Genomic DNA, 17659 nt, shown 5'->3' with positions numbered 1-17659 from the left:
TCTGGGGTGTGCCCATAAGAATAGCCATACTGTGTCAGACCAGTGGTCTAGCCTAGTATCCTGCTTCCAACAGTGGCCAATCCGGGTCACAAGTACTTGACAGAATCCCAAAGAGTAATAAGATTCTGGAATCCTAAATAGTAGCAACATTCCATGTTACTGATCACAGGGACAAGCAGTGGCTTCCCCATGTCTATTCAATAGCAGATTATGGACTTTTCTTCCAGAAACTTGTCCAAGCCTTTTTTTTTTAAACCCATATACACTAACGGCTGTGACCACATCCTCTGGCAATGAGTTCCAGAGCTTAACTATTCGTTGAGTGAAAAAAAAATTTCCTCATTTGTTTTTGTTTTAAAAGTATTTCCATGTAACTTGCATACTGTCAGTTATGTGTGAATATATACACCAGCCATTGACATGGCGTGTTTGCATCAAAAATTAGACACATAAGTGTGATCTTATGCTAGTAGTGTATAATGACAATTGCGTGCATAATTGCCGATTACATTTACCACGCAGTAACCCAGTGCCTAACTTTAGGCGGCCTGTGGAGAATTACCCCCAAGGTGCATTGTTTTTACTTCCTTGGACCACAGACAGATGCAGCTACCTCCACAACTCCAGATTCCACCCTTCACATACAAAAAAATCCATTATTTACAGCCAAGCCACAAGATACCACCGTATTGTAAGCTCTTTGAGCAGGGACTGTCTTTCTTCTGTGTTTGTACAGCGCTGCGTACACTTTGTAGCGCTCTAGAAATGTTAAATAGTAGTAGTATCTGCTCGGACCCAGAGGATAGAGACAGGCACCTTGAAACCCTGACTGCATCCTTCAAACAGGAAGGCTACAACCCCAAAATAATCTCCAAGAATATTGCCTCCTCCCTCAAAACACCCAGGGAAAATCTGCTACAGTACAAAGAAAAAAAAGCCACAGACAGAATTCCCCTTGTAGTGACATACAACCCAGAGCTGGAGAAACTGAGGAAAATCATAAGAGACCTACAGCCGCTACTCCAGGAAGATGAATTACTGAAAGAGATATTCCCATCCCCACCAGTGCTGGCCTTCCGACAGCCACCAAACTTAAAACGCAAGCTGATCAGAAGTAAACTCCCAACACAGACGGAAAAAGAAAGGGGCACATTTCCCTGTAACACAGCCAGCTGCAAATTATGCCAAAACATTTCACAAGACCCCACAGTCATTCACAAGGGAAAAATATTCAACATAAAGGACTATTTTACATGCTCATCTTCCAATGTGGTATATATCATTCAGTGTAAAAAATGTAATGAAGGATGCTATATTGGAGAAACAGGCCAGATGCTTAAGACAAGATTCAATCTGCACAGACATCACATGAAAATAGCCAGTGCCAGTCAAGCCCCCACCCCTGTGGGCCAACACTTTACAAGACCAGATCACTGCACCAGTGATTTCACAGTAAGAATACTGAAAGGTAATTTTAAAACAATACAGGAACGTAAGACCTTTGAAATAAGAATGATTGAATATTTTGACACCCAACAAACAGGACTTAATAAGGATCTGGGTTTTCTAACCCATTATAAACCATAAAGCTGTATTTCTCTGTTTATTACCCTCCTCTCACCTACCAACAGGGCCGTGCCAATGCAGTAAGCGGGGTAAGCAAGGCAGGGGGGCACCTGCCTTCAAGGGGCGCCGCTGCCCTGCCATCCCTGCCTTCAGCTCACTTGCAAAATATCTCCCCTGCCCTCCTTTTCATGGCAAACCAGAAGTGAAAGCCACAACGCAGCAGTATTCACTGAGGCAGGCAGGCTCTTCAAGGTATTTGACAGAATGCAACCAGATTGCTATATATGCTTTGGTTTGGGGATAACTCCTCACTCAGGGTGAGCTTCAGAGCTTGAACAGCATTCAAATTAAAGAGAACCTGAAATTTTAAAAGTGCTGAAAATAAGTTTTAAAAGTATTTGCATTAAATCTAATTGCAGAATTCAGGTGCTGGGAGTCTGTACTTGGTTGTCATATGCTCAGATTTGTTTAAATCATATGCAAATTGGTCTGTTTTTAGGAGGTTCTCATTTGCATATTTATGGATAAAAAATGATGGAATGTTTACAGCCTTAATGTTAGGTCATGGCTCTGATCAAAAGTGTGGAGTTTGATCCAAAAACGAAGGGTTTATCTAGTGTTTTTCACTAAAAATTCTCATGAGTGTCTGTATGTTAATCTGCATTCAAATAGAGCTCTCTGATTGGATGATCAGCTTCTGTTAGAAATCTGCCCAGAAGAGAACAGAGTGAGACAGCAACTGACGTGGGTTTGGCCAAGAGAGACATGCAGCTGTGAGTTCCTGTGTGTGTTGACTGAAATTATAAAGAGTGCCTGATTATGTGGTAAATGAGAAAATATGAATGAAAAGAGGTTGGTGGAGATTGAAGTTTCTCTAGTGAGAAAAGGATCTGAATATTTCAGGATTACTTGAAGTTTATGAAGAATAGAAAAGGGTGAATTTCAGTTTGAGTGTTTAAATCCTATAAGCTATATAAAGGCTAGGTAGATTTAAGTGACTGTAAGCAAGGAAACCTTAATATTTGATCTGAAATAAATAGTTGATCTGAGATAGTTGATCAGAGATAAATGTTTGATCTGAATTATATCCTTTGATGCAAAGGAGATTAGAATCTTTGGAAACTAAGAGGACTTTGCTCACATTTTGAATTAGCATTCCTATTTTGAGTTGGAAATCTTTGAAGTGTTATGAAAATACATTTTGCTTTAATGAAATTGCTAAACTTTAGAGTCAGAGACGTATCAATGAGGGATACATATAGTGCTATTTTTTCCTGAGGTCCGGCTTACTTGCCTGCTCCCTTCTGTTCCTGCTCTGCTAGATGGGGGGGGGGGCGCCAGAGACCCTAGGCACGGCCCTGCCTACCAACACCCATCCTGTTAGAATATCAATGAAATGCTTTGATGTCCCCATGCATACCCCCACCCTCCCACTCTGTCAGACTGTCAAAGTAATGCTTTGATGTTTCTCTTATTTATACTATCTGCTAACACATTTGCTTATTTCCGATCTGACGAAGAAGGGCAACCTTCGAAAGCTAATCAAGAAATGTATTAAGTTATGTCCAATAAAAAAGGTATCATCTTATTTTCTTTTCCATGTTTTATTTTGTTTGATTTCTATTGATATACTTCCTTGGACCTAACTTCTCTGGTGGGGATATTTCTTTTAAATGTGCCCTAAAAGTTCATGCATTGAGGGACAGTACATATACTTCTAGTCATGTTTAGCTGGACAATTTTGAAACAGCCCTTTTATCTTTTCTAAAAATCATCCTCCCTAAGTTCTTATGTTACCGTTATGACACCTGTTTGCAGCAGACGACGTAACATGCTCGTTTAAGCAGCACTGTACAGGGAGTGACGTGAGACTGCCAAAATAAGTCCAGACATGATTTGTGAATGCCAGAAGTGGGATAACCTTGGGATCCTCAATGTTGCCAGGTTCTACCAGCACACAGGTCTAACCAGAGATGGAAACTATCATATTTACCAATAGGATTTTCCTTTTCCAGCGCTTGCCAATAACCGATTTATGGAGAGTTTTGGGGTTTTTTTTAATATTGAAACCTTCAAAACATTTGCCTTGCCACAGTTCACTATTACAATTACTACTTGGTTGATATTAGAAAGCAGATTGAGTTCTGATGTATCAAAAGCCATGCACTTCTCATGCAGCTATTGTACAATCTCATAATCGGTTTAGAGTGACCTTGGAAATTTGCATCTGTTTAAATTTCACTTATCTTTCCATGTAGTTATTCTGTGCAGCTATATCCAGCCAAATATTGCTAACAAGCCAGACATTTTGTGTTATTCCCTGACAGTACTTAAACATTTCTTTCAATAGGAGAAGGAGCCCTCTTCTTATTTTCCAGCTGTGCTCAGCAGCTGTTTGAAATAAAAGTATTTAAAGAAGATTACCATTCTTGGTTTGTTGGCCAGACAGTTCAGCATGGTGAGTAACCTGCTTTTTACCTTAAATGGGACTCTTGAGTTGGTTTGTTTTGTTTGCTTGTATGTCCACTTCTGATATGTCCCTTGGTTTCTGTGATTACACAGCATACTTTCTGAATTCCACCCTCCCCTCCTTTTTGATAACTGAAGGTGCACGTTGTCATTTGGAAACCTGAAAAGACCTCATGCAGAGAAAATTTCAAAATTAGGTTGTTTAAATTGCTGGAGACAGAGGGCAGCTAGTATATGTGTGAATTAAATGACTTTTTAGATTGTTTTATTTTGGAACTAGGATTTATTATTCATTAAGTGTCATTATCTATACAATGATGATGTTTTTAATGTTATGTTTTACTACTTAATTGTAACCAACAAAAGAGAGGGAATCCAAAGTACACAGGATGAAGCAGCAAAAAAAGCACCAAGGGCCTTTGAAATTGGTACAGCAAGCAAATCTTTATTCCAAGACCCGACACAGGCCGTGTTTCGGCATGAATGCCTACGTCGGGGATCTTTTAAAATAATACAAATATATATACTTTACACAGAAGGAATCTACACAAACTCAACACATGAAATCAACATATGGTTAAACTCATAAAAAATTTTTTTTTAAAAAATATATATATAATATATATAAACTGTACTCTTTAACATGCCGTTGCATGAATACATTAAAAATAATGTGAATGATGAATAAATAAAGCTAAAAGGTGGTGCAGAATGTGACATGAATTATATCATACTAGTGAGTGATAAATTAAGTTGAATGGGTGAGAAAACAAATTATTTAATCTAAATGCCATATGGTTAGTTATTTGTGACCAGCATTCCGTATAATGTGAAATAAAATAAACATATCTGTGGTTGAACTGATTCAGTTGGTTCTCACCAGTCCACTCAATGTTTGGATGCTGTCCGATGTGAGACTGCAGTAATCTGTAAAATGGCAATTAAAAATCTCTGAAAAAAGCCTGTTGCTATTTGGACCAAAATGTATATAAATATCTAAATAAAATCGGGATGAGAAGGATGCACTTCTCTCGTTTGTTGCTCAAGAAAGTTATCAATTATAACTGCAGCCGGATTAAGCTATAATCAGTTGATATCGCAGAAAACATGAAAGGTGATGCGATAAACACTAATAGAGTAAATTCATAGCTATAAATTTATACTAAAAGCACAATCTGAAGTATATATTAAATGATGACCACTTCATAGGACTGCTCCCGCATAAGGATCCCAAAATATGTTTTACTTATTTCAATCAGAGAGTAAATCAGAGAGAGAACTAATACAGTCCACAAAAAAGAGGCAGAGCAAAATAAAAGGGAGCATTCTTCATAAGGAAGTAGTTATAAAATAATAAATGAATTACAAAATACTAAAAGAAGCTGCTGTAATATATCAGTAGGGCTGCACGTTAATTGCAATTAATGTCACAATGCATTAATTATTAATCCTGATTAATAATTAACCTGCTTCTTCCTTCTCCCGTGTGCTCAGTTGGTCCGGCATCTCTCCCTCCCCTCCTGGACCGCCGGCTGCTCTCTCTACCCTCCTCTCCTAACCCAGTTTACCTCTTCAGTAAGTCTTCGCCTTGCAATGTCAGCAGCTGCTATATTGAAAAGCTACCTGCATCGGGCCTTTGTCTCGCCCCTTCTGAAAACAGAAAGTTGTGTCAGAAGGGGGTGGGATGGGTCATAGGGAAAGGCCTGGTGCAGGCCACAGGCAGCTTGGCTGCTGGGCTACAGGGATGAACACTTGCTGGAAAAGTAAGCTAGGTTGGGAAGGGGGGAGGGGAGAGAGAGCCGCTGGTGGTCCTGGAAAGGACCGGTGCAGGCCACAGGCAGCTTATCAGTATGGCTGTTGGACTGCAGGGCCGAATACTTGCTGGAAAGGTAAGCTGGGTTGGAAGGGAAGGGGCAGGGGAGAGAGAGCCACCAGCAGACCTGGAGTGGAGGAAGAGATGCTGGACCAGCTGTGTGTGTGCAAGTGGTGGCGGGGGGAATTGAGAGAGAACATTGGGCAGGTGGGGGTGGGGGAAGGAATTGAGAGAGAACCTGAGGTGGGGGGGGGGGGGGGGGGAATTGAGAGAGAACGTTGGGCAGATGGGAGAACCTCGGGTGGTGGTAGTGGGGGAACTGTGGGCAGGACCAAAAGGGGAAGGAGAGATGCCAATTGAGTGAGGGAAGTGGAGGGAGAAGAGAGAGGGAGAGATATTGGTCTCTGAGAGAGGGAAGGAAATATGACTCTCTTTTTTTAATGTCACAGTTACATTGGTTGCCAGTTATACTTGGCGTTTTGCCTATTCCTTGTGATACGCAGAATCCATGGGCTTCTGTTAACATTTAACAAAGGTATATTTTAAGACTAGGCTATTCAGTTACTACCCCAAACTACATTGACAGTGTAGTGTATAAGCTAAAATGAAACTTATAGATAGGTAAGAGAGTAAGAGGAGTTAGAAAATAAGTTGACCAATAAAAGGTGCGCATGAGATCAGAGAGATGGTTAAGTGTAATGTATATATTATTGCTATTATCGGGATTTAATTTGGATATCCCTAAGTTTACGTTATTGTTTTAACTGCTTTACACTGACATTTGGTCATTTTACAATGTTATGCTGTTAACTGCCATGTAAGTTGCTTAAGTCAAGATATACCTGTTATAAACTGCTATGAGTGAATCACTTCAAAAAGACAGTTATTACATCTTAATGTTGTATTTATATATTTGTATTTAAATGTCTCTATTTCTAGTCATGGGCTTGAGAAGCATTTAGCTAGAATTGTATGATACCTCATTTGACACATTGTATTGGTGTTAAGATTGTTTTTAAGGTTTTTTTGGGCTTACAAGGATTCTTAGTTTAATTATATTCCATTTATTTATTTTTTGTACAAAGTATTTGATGTCTTTTCCTTACAGATGGACGCCTGTTCTTTGCTACACCAATGGACGCTTTGTTCCTGATATTGTATTACCTGATAAAGGCTGAGAAAGAGGTACACTGTTTAGATCAGAATAGCACTTGATATGTTATTAAATGAATTAGCTGTTTACAAAGAAGTCAACGTGCTTCTGTTTTTATCTATACAATAAGAACACATGTAAATGCTAGTATTCTAATCAAATGTGCATGGAAATAAATTAGTTTATAGCTATGCACTATTCTTAAAGTACATGCTGATATTCAATGGCATGTGCTTTGCAAATGGGCATTCACGTGGGCGGAGCATACATATATACATTGTAAAATACTATAATGTATGTTTATCCTTTAATGATCTAGACACAAGCACTTTACACCGGCTGTATGTCTGGTGTAGATGATCACAGAGCTGGTTCAACCTATAATGGCCTGCACAGTCCATTCAGTCTGCCCAACAAGATAAACTCATTTCATAAGGTGTGATGTGATACTTCATATGTACACCTGATCTTGATTTGTCCTTTCCGTTTTCAGGGCATAGACTATAGAAGTTTGCCTGGCACTGTCCCTGATCTAAAACTTCTGAACTGAATCTATCCAGCCACGATGAAGTCACAGACCATAGAAGTCTGCCCAGTACTTGCTTTGCTTCTCAGTTACCGATGTTGCCACCTAATCTTCACTAAGCTCCTTTGGATGCATTCCATCTGAACAGGATTCCTTTGTGTTTATCCCACGCATTTTTGAATTCCGTTACCATTTTCATCTCCACCACCTCCCGCAGGAGGGCATTCCATGTATTTACCACCCTTTCGGTGAAAAAATACTTCCTGACTTTATTCCTGAGTTGGCCCCCCTTCAACCTCAATTCATGTCCTCTAGTTCTACCTCCTTCCCGTCTCTGGAAAACGTTTGTTTGTTGATTAATACCTTTCAAATATTTGAACGTTTTGTATCATGTCATGCCTGTTTCTCCTTTCCTCCAGGGTAAACGTGTTCAGGTCAGCAAGTCCCTCGTATGTCTTGCTATTCAAATCCCATATCAATTTTTGTCACTTTTCTTTGAATCGCTTTGTCTTTTTACATCCTTAACAAGATACGGCCTCCAAAACTGAACACAATACTCCAAGTGGGGCCTCACCAATGACTTGTACAGGGGCATCAACACCACCGTTCTTCTGTTGGTTATACCTCTCTCTATCCTTCTGGCCGCGGCCACTGCCTTGTTGCATTGTTTCATCGTCTTGAGATCCTCAGACACCATTACCCCAAGGTCCCTCTACTGGGTCGAGTTTATCAATCTGTCTCCTATCTGGTACATCTCTTCTGGATTTCTGCACCCCAAGTGCATCACTCTGCACTTCTTTGCATTAAATTTTAACTGCCAGACCCTTGACCATTCTTCCAATGTTTGGAGATCTCTTCTCATGGTTTCTACTCCCTCCAGAGTATCCACTCTATTGGCTATCTTCGTGTCATCTGCAAAAAGGCAAACTTTTCCTTCTAACCCTTCAGCAATGTCTCTCACAAATATGTTAAACAGAATTAGCCCCAACACTGACCCCTGAGTCACATCACTACTCGCCTTCATTTCCTCCAAGCGGATTTCATTTACCCACCACCCTATGTCACCTGTCGGTCAACCAGTTTTAATGCAGTTGGGTCCTAAGTTCAACCCTCTCAGCTTATTCATGAGTTTCTGTGAGGGCCCATATCAAAGTCTTTGCTGATATCCAAGTAGATTACATCTAGCGCACGTTCTTTGGTCACCCAGTCAAAGAAGTCAATCAGATTTGTTTGGCAGGGTTTTCCTTTGGTAAAGCCATGGCTTTATTTGAGGGGTTACTTGGGGGTACTGAGTACTGGCACCTTTTCCATTGTCTGCTAAAATTGACCCATGGACCCCGTTTTAATGAAAGAGCTCAGGCTGTATGTACCAATTCTGCCTTGCCATAGATTCTGTGACCGGTTGCAGGGGGCCTGGCTATTGTGGGGTGGGTCTTACTAGAAGAAATTCACTGGGTAAAGCCATATTACCTCGGATCCTGTAACTCGTTGGCTTCTAAAAAATTAACTATATTTCCTTCAGCAGCAAGTCCATTATTTTTCCTACCACTGACATGAGGCTTACCGGCCTATAGTTTCCCACTTCTTCTCTGACTCCACTTTTGTAAAGAGGGACCACATCAGCTCATCTCCATTCCCGCGGAGCCTCTCCTGTCTCTAAAGATCTATTAAATAAGTTCTTAAGAGGTCCCACCTGGACTTCAGTATCCTGGGATGTATCCCATCCGACCACTTAGTTTTCTCCAATTTTAGATTTTCAAACTGTTTATAAATTTTTTTTCTTCTATGAACAGTGCAATATCCACTCCATTCCCAGATAAACCCTGGGCAGCCGAACGCAGTCCTCCAGGATTTTCTTCTGTGAGCACCAAAGAGAAGTATTCGTTTAGTTCATTCTCTTTATCCTCCTCACTCTCTACATAACCATTCTCAGCATTTTTCAGTCTTACAATTCCTTTCCTATCTTTTCTCCTTTCTCCCAATATATCAGAAAAAAGTCTTGTCACCTCTCTTTACATCTTTAGCCATTTTTTTCTTCCACCTGCTTATATCCCTCTTCGCTTCTTTGAGTTTAATCTGGTAATCTTTTCCATGATCCTCATGTTTCGTTCTTATATTTCTTGAACAAAGCCTCTTTTGCCATTATATTTTCAGCCTCTTGTTTGGAGAACCATATAGGCTTCCTGTTTCTTCTGCTTTTGTTTACTTTCCTTGTATAAAGATCTGTTGCTATACTTATAACGGCTTTCAGCTTGGACCACTTCGATTCCACTTCTCCTACACTTACCCATATCATAAGCTCCTTCTTTAGGTATGCCCCCATTTTACCCAAATCAGTATGTCTGAAATCCAGTACTTTGAGTTTTGTGCATCCGTACTCCGCTTTCGCACTTATATCAAACCATGTGTGACGACCGCTATTACCTAGGTGGACACCAACCCGGACATTGAAAACACTTCCTCCATTTGTTAACACTAGATCCAGCAAGGCACTTTGACAGGCATCAACGATGTCTCTATTTTCTGATTTGGATGAGCACTGGCTCAGGGCGCCAAAATCCCAGTCCAGTATTTCTCCCTCATGTATCTCCATCTGCAATCCAGTATCTCTTCTCTCTAACACTCTGCTTCCTAGGCCTATGTCAGAGGGAGCAGGCAGCAGCAGCAATTTATATATACAGTGGTGGAAATAAGTATTTGATCCCTTGCTGATTTTGTAAGTTTGCCCACTGACAAAGACATGAGCAGCCCATAATTGAAGGGTAGGTTATTGGTAACAGTGAGAGATAGCACATCACAAATTAAATCCGGAAAATCACATTGTAGAAAGTATATGAATTTATTTGCATTCTGCAGAGGGAAATAAGTATTTAATCCCTCTGGCAAACAAGACCTAATACTTGGTGGCAAAACCCTTGTTGGCAAGCACAGCGGTCAGACGTCTTCTGTAGTTGATGATGAGGTTTGCACACATGTCAGGAGGAATTTTGGTCCACTCCTCTTTGCAGATCATCTCTAAATCATTAAGAGTTCTGGGCTGTCGCTTGGCAACTCGCAGCTTCAGCTCCCTCCATAAGTTTTCAATGGGATTAAGGTCTGGTGACTGGCTAGGCCACTCCATGACCCTAATGTGCTTCTTCCTGAGCCACTCCTTTGTTGCCTTGGCTGTATGTTTTGGGTCATTGTCGTGCTGGAAGACCCAGCCACGACCCATTTTTAAGGCCCTGGCGGAGGGAAGGAGGTTGTCACTCAGAATTGTACGGTACATGGCCCCATCCATTCTCCCATTGATGCGGTGAAGTAGTCCTGTGCCCTTAGCAGAGAAACACCCCCAAAACATAACATTTCCACCTCCATGCTTGACAGTGGGGACGGTGTTCTTTGGGTCATAGGCAGCATTTCTCTTCCTCCAAACACGGCGAGTTAAGTTCATGCCAAAGAGCTCAATTTTTGTCTCATCTGACCACAGCACCTTCTCCCAATCACTCTCGGCATCATCCAGGTGTTCACTGGCAAACTTCAGACGGGCCGTCACATGTGCCTTCCGGAGCAGGGGGACCTTGCGGGCACTGCAGGATTGCAATCCGTTATGTCGTAATGTGTTACCAATGGTTTTCGTGGTGACAGTGGTCCCAGCTGCCTTGAGATCATTGACAAGTTCCCCCCTTGTAGTTGTAGGCTGATTTCTAACCTTCCTCATGATCAAGGATACCCCACGAGGTGAGATTTTGCGTGGAGCCCCAGATCTTTGTCGATTGACAGTCATTTTGTACTTCTTCCATTTTCTTACTATGGCACCAACAGTTGTCTCCTTCTCGCCCAGCGTCTTACTGATGGTTTTGTAGCCCATTCCAGCCTTGTGCAGGTGTATGATCTTGTCCCTGACATCCTTAGACAGCTCCTTGCTCTTGGCCATTTTGTAGAGGTTAGAGTCTGACTGATTCACTGAGTCTGTGGACAGGTGTCTTTCATACAGGTGACCATTGCCGACAGCTGTCTGTCATGCAGGTAACGAGTTGATTTGGAGCATCTACCTGGTCTGTAGGGGCCAGATCTCTTACTGGTTGGTGGGGGATCAAATACTTATTTCCCTCTGCAGAATGCAAATAAATTCATATACTTTCCACAATGTGATTTTCCGGATTTAATTTGTGATGTGCTATCTCTCACTGTTACCAATAACCTACCCTTCAATTATGGGCTGCTCATGTCTTTGTCAGTGGGCAAACTTACAAAATCAGCAAGGGATCAAATACTTATTTCCACCACTGTATTGTGTGCGCCCAGTCAGGAGCCTTCCCTCTCTCTTCCCACCCCCTCGGACCCAACTTCTGTTTCCAGTGGGATGGGAGAGGATGCGTCAGAAGGAAAGCTTCACGCTGGGCCCAGGTACCATGTGTTGATCATTGCTGCTGCCAGCGCCTTAGAGTGTGAAAGTACATGGGGTGGGGGGATTGAGAGAGAAGAGGAGATACTGGGAAGGGAGGGAGTGGAGAGAGAGAGAGATTTATATATTTTTTGTGTTTGTTTGGTACATACCCTGGAATTTCCTTGGAGATGTAGGCAATTCATAACTTTTGCTATATAAATAGTAAATTTTGCTAAAACTGGACCAATGGGAGCTTCTATGTGTAATGAATATGAAAAAAATTCTTATACCAAGTCATCATTATAGCAGTGATGAAATCATTTTGCATTTTTCAGCAAGGAAAGTTTCAACCAGTGGATCAGGTTGTGGTAGATGAAGCTTTTCCTTCCTCTTGCATCTTACTACAGTGCACACGAGCAATGCAGTCACTTCATCATGTGACTGAGGAAAAAGGTACTCTGCTTTTTAAAACTGCAGTTACTGACCATGCTGACCTTTGAGGTGGAAGGGGGAGGACTGGAAGTTGGTCATGGAAGAGAAGGGAATATGTTGGACGCTTGGGGGAAGGGGAGGGAAGAGAAGCAAGATGAATCCTGAAATCAAAACCTCAACTTGGGTCAATGTAGTTTTATGCTTTATTTTTTGTTTTAAAAGGCCTTATTGATTTGTACATGAGTCAGTGGCGTTCCTAGGGGCGCTGACACCCGGGGCGGATCGCCGATGCGCCCCCCCCCCCCCCCCCCCCGGAACAGCGCGACGACCCCCCCCCCCCCCCCCCCCCCCCCCCGCCCGGCGAAATAACCCCCTGGATGCAGCGCAACATCCCGGCGAAAGAACCCCCCCCCCCCCCCCCCCCGGGGACAAGCCGCTGGGGGGGGGGCGGGGTGCCGCCGCGCGCCTGTCGGCTCTTCGTTTCCATGCTCCCTCTGCCCCAGAACAGGAAGTAACCTGTTCTGGGGCACAGGGAGCATGAAAACGAAGAGCCGACAGGCGCACGGCACCCCCCCCAGTGGCGTGCACCCAGGGCGGACCGCCCCCACTGCCCCCCCCATTAGTACACCACTGACATGAGTATACAGAATAAATGCTTTAGCGTCTTTAATGCATGTTAACCGTGTATGCGCCTACAAGATCCCTATAGGCGCCTACACGGTTAGCGCACACGCTAACTGTAGGTGTGTTAAAAATGCTAACGTGCCTTAGTAAACAGGGCCCATAGTGTTTGAAAAAGGGTGCAATACATTCTCAAAATGCATGATAAAACCTCTTCTGAAAACAGTAATTAAAAAAAAAATATTTTATTTGTCAAATTGTGAATGGAGACTCGTGATTTTAGAACCACTAGTAAAGAAGATGTTTATGAGGTGAGAAGCAATAGTGTGGATTTTATGTAATCTCTTGGCACTGATGGTCATGATGGAAATCCTGAAGAACAGATATAGAAGGCAGCATTGGGAGCAGAATTGAGAAGTTAGGTTGGGTGGGGGGACTAAATTGATGATGTTTTAAGTATGGGATTTTATATGCTGGTCTATACAAAATAACAGAGAACCCTAGAAGAGGAGACCTAGTTAGATGTGGATGAGATACTTGGTCCTTATCTAGTGTAAACCCCCACCTCTCAATTTAGAGTTTTGTATTATTGCTTAAGAATCATATCTTGACCCCCAAATGACTAAGGTACTAATGGCAAATTTGACTTTTCTATCATCTACCATCATCTACTTTTACTGGTGCTCTGGTAGGTATGTGCCTGCATACCATACTTATTGAATTCCTTTTCTTGATAACACAATATCTTAAAACTGTGAAAGGACAGCTTTGAATATTATCAGCACATTTTTGCATCCAAAGTATTCTTTAAAAGCAAGTATGCATGAATTTAATAAGTGAAAAACAAGAAAAATGGGATTTCCAAATCCCATAATTTCCTTTTTTGTATATTGGGAGCTTTGTAACAGGTATATAAATATCTATTGATCTTTCAATTTTTCTTGTGTTTAACTTTATAGATGTACTAGGTGAGGAAGAAATCTGACTTGAGAACTTTCAGTGTCAGTGAGTGATACACAAGAACTAAATAAGGCAGCCTGAATGGGTAGAGTGGTGTGAGGCAGTCAAGGGACTAGGAAACTTTACAGTTGCATATTTTGTCCTATTCCCGTGGTTCCCAAACCTGGTCCTTGAAGCACTCCAGCCAGTCAGGTTTTCTGGATTTCCACAATGAATATTCATGAGAGATATTTGCATACACTTCCTCCATTGCATGTAAATCTCTCTTATGCCTATTTATTGTGGATATACTGAAAGCCTGACTGGTTGGGGTGCTTCCAGGACCAGGATTGGGAGCCACTGTCCTATGCATTTTAATCCAGTGGTTTCCTCCTGTATGAACATCAGACCTTGACCTGTATGGCTGTTTAATCACAGAATAAGTTTGTGGTCATGAAAACCTATAAAGTTTTCAGTAGTCTTTCTGAGTATCTCAAACTGGCACAAAATATATATACCATTAAAATGTGTAATTCAACTACCTAGACACCAAATATATACTATTTAATAGGGATTTAAATTACAATATTTAAATAATTGTTTACCCTGTGTTTATATTTGGGTTGAGTGATTTGTTGAATCCCATATTAAAAGTTTTGTGATAAACCAGCACAAAAGGGACACCATCACTTTCTTTCAAGTTCCAACTTCCCTTCCCAATGTATTTAAACATTCATCTCTTATGCAACGCACACTTGTAGATGCATGTTTCCTTTCATAAATGTGCATCATTTTGAGAGGAAACATGCATCTACATTTCTCTCTCCTCCATTTAACTTATGTTCACAGATAAGTATTTTATTAATTTTAAGCCTCTCACACTTACCCTTTTTTAATTACAGAAATTGGCAGTAAGAAGTTCTACAAGTACAATAAAGAGAAAACACTGAAATGGTTGAAGAAAAAGGTAATGTATTTTTGTTATACTATTCTTCTAATGTGCCAATTGTCTTGTGCTTTTACACTGTCCAGAGTGTCAGAATTGGCTGTTCCTGGGACCCAGGACCTTGCAGTTCTGCTGTTGAAGAAATGATTACTAATACATGGCGTGGTACAACTTAATTGTAAAAGTTGCAGACAGTGTGCTTAAGATCTAGAGAGAAGGTAGAGAACAAGCACATCTCAGAGTGTGCAGCTTTCGTTAGTGTTTGCCGGTCATCACATTTCAAAAGAGAGAGAGGGGCATATTTTCAAGGCACTTAGACTTACAGAGTTTCATAGGATACTATTGGGCTCATTTTCAAAAGGGAAAAAAAAACATCCAAAAAGTGCCATAAAGCACTATTTGGACAGATTTCTTCTCAAAAGTCCAAATTGGTATTTTTGAAACCTGTTTTACAAATGTCTGTCTATGCATTTCATCTGCAGTGTATCCAAATCACAAAAGGGCGTGTCGGGGCATTTCAAAAGCGGGATTAGGGTGTGCAGCCATAATGGAACAAAACCAAAACGTCTAGGACGAAAACTTCAACATTTTGGTCTAGATCTGCTTGTCTAATGAATAAGACACAAAAAGGTGCCTTAAATGACCAGATGACCACTAGAGTGATTCAGGGATGACCCCCCCCCCCTCCTTTTACTCCCACAGTGGTCACTGACCTCCCACCTCCCATAAATGTGAATAAAAATAGTACTCACCAGCCTCTATGACAGCCTCAGGTGTTATATCCAGGTCCATTAGAACAGCATGCAGGTCCCTGGAGTAGGGTAGTGGTGGGTACAGTGCACTGTAGACAGGTGGACCTAGGCCCAAACCTCCTACTACCTGTTACACTTGTGGTGGAAACTGTGAGCCCTCCAGAACTCAACAGAAACCCACTGTACTCACATATAGATGCCCCTTTCATCCATAAGGGCTATTGTAGTTGTGTACAGTTGGGGTTAGTGGGTTTTGGGTGTATTTTGGAGGGGCTCAGAAGGCAAGATAAGGGAGCAATGGTGAGATGTGTACCTGGGAGCATTTATATGAAGTCAAGAGCAGTGTTCCCTAGGGTGCCCTATTGCTCTCCTGGGATGTCTAGAGGACTAGTCTGCTAAAAATGCTGGCCCCTCCTACATCCCAGTGTCTTATTTTGTGTTTTTTTATCTTATGTTTTTTTTTTTCCCAAAAATGGCCTAAAAAGAGAAGTGCACAAAGCACAAAACCTTGTTCAAAACAGTATTTTTGAAATAAAAGATGTTTTTCCTTTTTTCAAAAATGGGTATATTTCCTATTCCGATTTGGTACATTTAGAGCAAAAACATCCAAAATCCTGTCCCTCCACGTAACTTTGTACATCTAAGTGCTTTAAAAAATAAGCCCCATAATGGAATTAGAAAATGTACAGAGTGGAATGATGAAAATAATAAATGGGATGGGACGACTTTCCTACGAGGAAAAGACTAAAGATGCTAGGGCTTTTCAGCTTGTAGAAGAGACAGCTTGTAGAAGATACAGAAGGCTATGAATCACTTGTGACCAGGGGTATTAAGTACTTGGGGGTTTTCCTCTCTCCTGATTTTTCAGATTTATTTTCGCTTAATTATACGCCTCTGTTAAGGGAGATCTATAGAGACTTGGACACTTGGTGTTCTATTCAGTTGTCCTGGTTTGGAAGGATTAGTACTATCAAAATGAATGTGCACCCTCGTTTACTGTATCTATTTCAGGTACTACCTCTTCGTCTTTCTCGTGAGTTTCTTTCGGGTTTGCAAAATCGCTTGCTAAAGTTTATTTGGTCTAATAAACGCCCACGCCTTCCTCGCTCACTATTGTATGGAGATCCGAAAGCGGGTGGTTTGGGTGTACCTAATCTTTCGAATGGTTTCATGCTTTTCCTCAGAAATGGTGGATACACTTAGAACAGGCCTCGGTGGGTTTGTGCCCTTTGCGTTCTTTGATCTGGCTCCCGCGGCGTTATCGATCTCTGAGTTGTGACATTTGTCCTTCGATAGGAACGACTTTTTATTATTGGGTGGACTATTTGACAAGCCTAATTTGGTTCTTTCAAGACACACGACCTTGTTATATAATCCGTTATTTCCTCCAGGTCTTGGTACGGTCCTTTCATAAGTTGGTCTTTAAAGGGTTTAGAGACTTGGGGTCAATTTTTTGATGACAATCAGTTTATATCTTTTCAATCCTTGGTCTATTCTTATTCAATTTTGCAAACGGATTCTTACGCATATATTCAGGTGAAGCATTTTCTGACTTCTTGCACAATCAAACTGCTTGTGACTAGGGAGGCTTCCTTTTTAGAAGATTTATGTGAGGATGCTGGGACTACAAGGGGTCTTATCTCTTGTTTATATGTTTACCTACGTGGTTTGAGGAGCTACCCTGTTGAGCATCGTATGCATTGGCATCGGGAGCTAGGTTTGACATTGAGTGATGATGTTTGGACACGACTGGAACATGCGCTCCTGAAGACGTCTGTTTCGGTACCACGTAAAGAAATTGCGGTAAAAGTTTTATATAGGTGGTACTTGACTCCTGTTCGTTTGCATCACATGTTTCAGGCAGTTTCTCCATTATGTTGGAGGGGATGTGGCCAGAGGGGTACCATGGGTCATATCTGGTGGACCTGTACTAAGGTGCAAGCATTTTGGAAGGTAGTTCAACATCGATTCCAGAAATGGCTTTCAAAATCAATTAAGTGGTCCCCAGAATTTTTCTTATTTCCAGGTACACCTCCAGGACTATCTACATCTCAGGATGTCTTGGTTCGACAT

At 41.5% G+C, this 17659-nt stretch overlaps 1 protein-coding gene across 2 annotated transcripts in view; it reads left to right on the top strand.

Moving 5' to 3' along the window:
• RNASEH2B (ribonuclease H2 subunit B) overlaps positions 1–17659 on the top strand; it is a 70649-nt gene that overhangs the window by 16288 nt on the left and 36702 nt on the right. For both annotated transcript variants that reach the window (XM_030200449.1, XM_030200448.1), the window contains exons 3-6: positions 3917–4024; positions 6957–7033; positions 12232–12349; positions 14791–14855. In XM_030200449.1, coding sequence (XP_030056309.1) covers positions 3917–4024; positions 6957–7033; positions 12232–12349; positions 14791–14855 — 368 coding nt within the window. The remainder of the gene's footprint in view (positions 1–3916; positions 4025–6956; positions 7034–12231; positions 12350–14790; positions 14856–17659) is intronic.

Source organism: Microcaecilia unicolor, chromosome 4 (genome assembly GCF_901765095.1).
Source record: "Microcaecilia unicolor chromosome 4, aMicUni1.1, whole genome shotgun sequence".
Taxonomy (NCBI): domain Eukaryota; kingdom Metazoa; phylum Chordata; class Amphibia; order Gymnophiona; family Siphonopidae; genus Microcaecilia; species Microcaecilia unicolor.
Note: the sequence above shows the minus strand (reverse complement) of the source record. Positions and strands in the feature narration are given on the sequence as shown.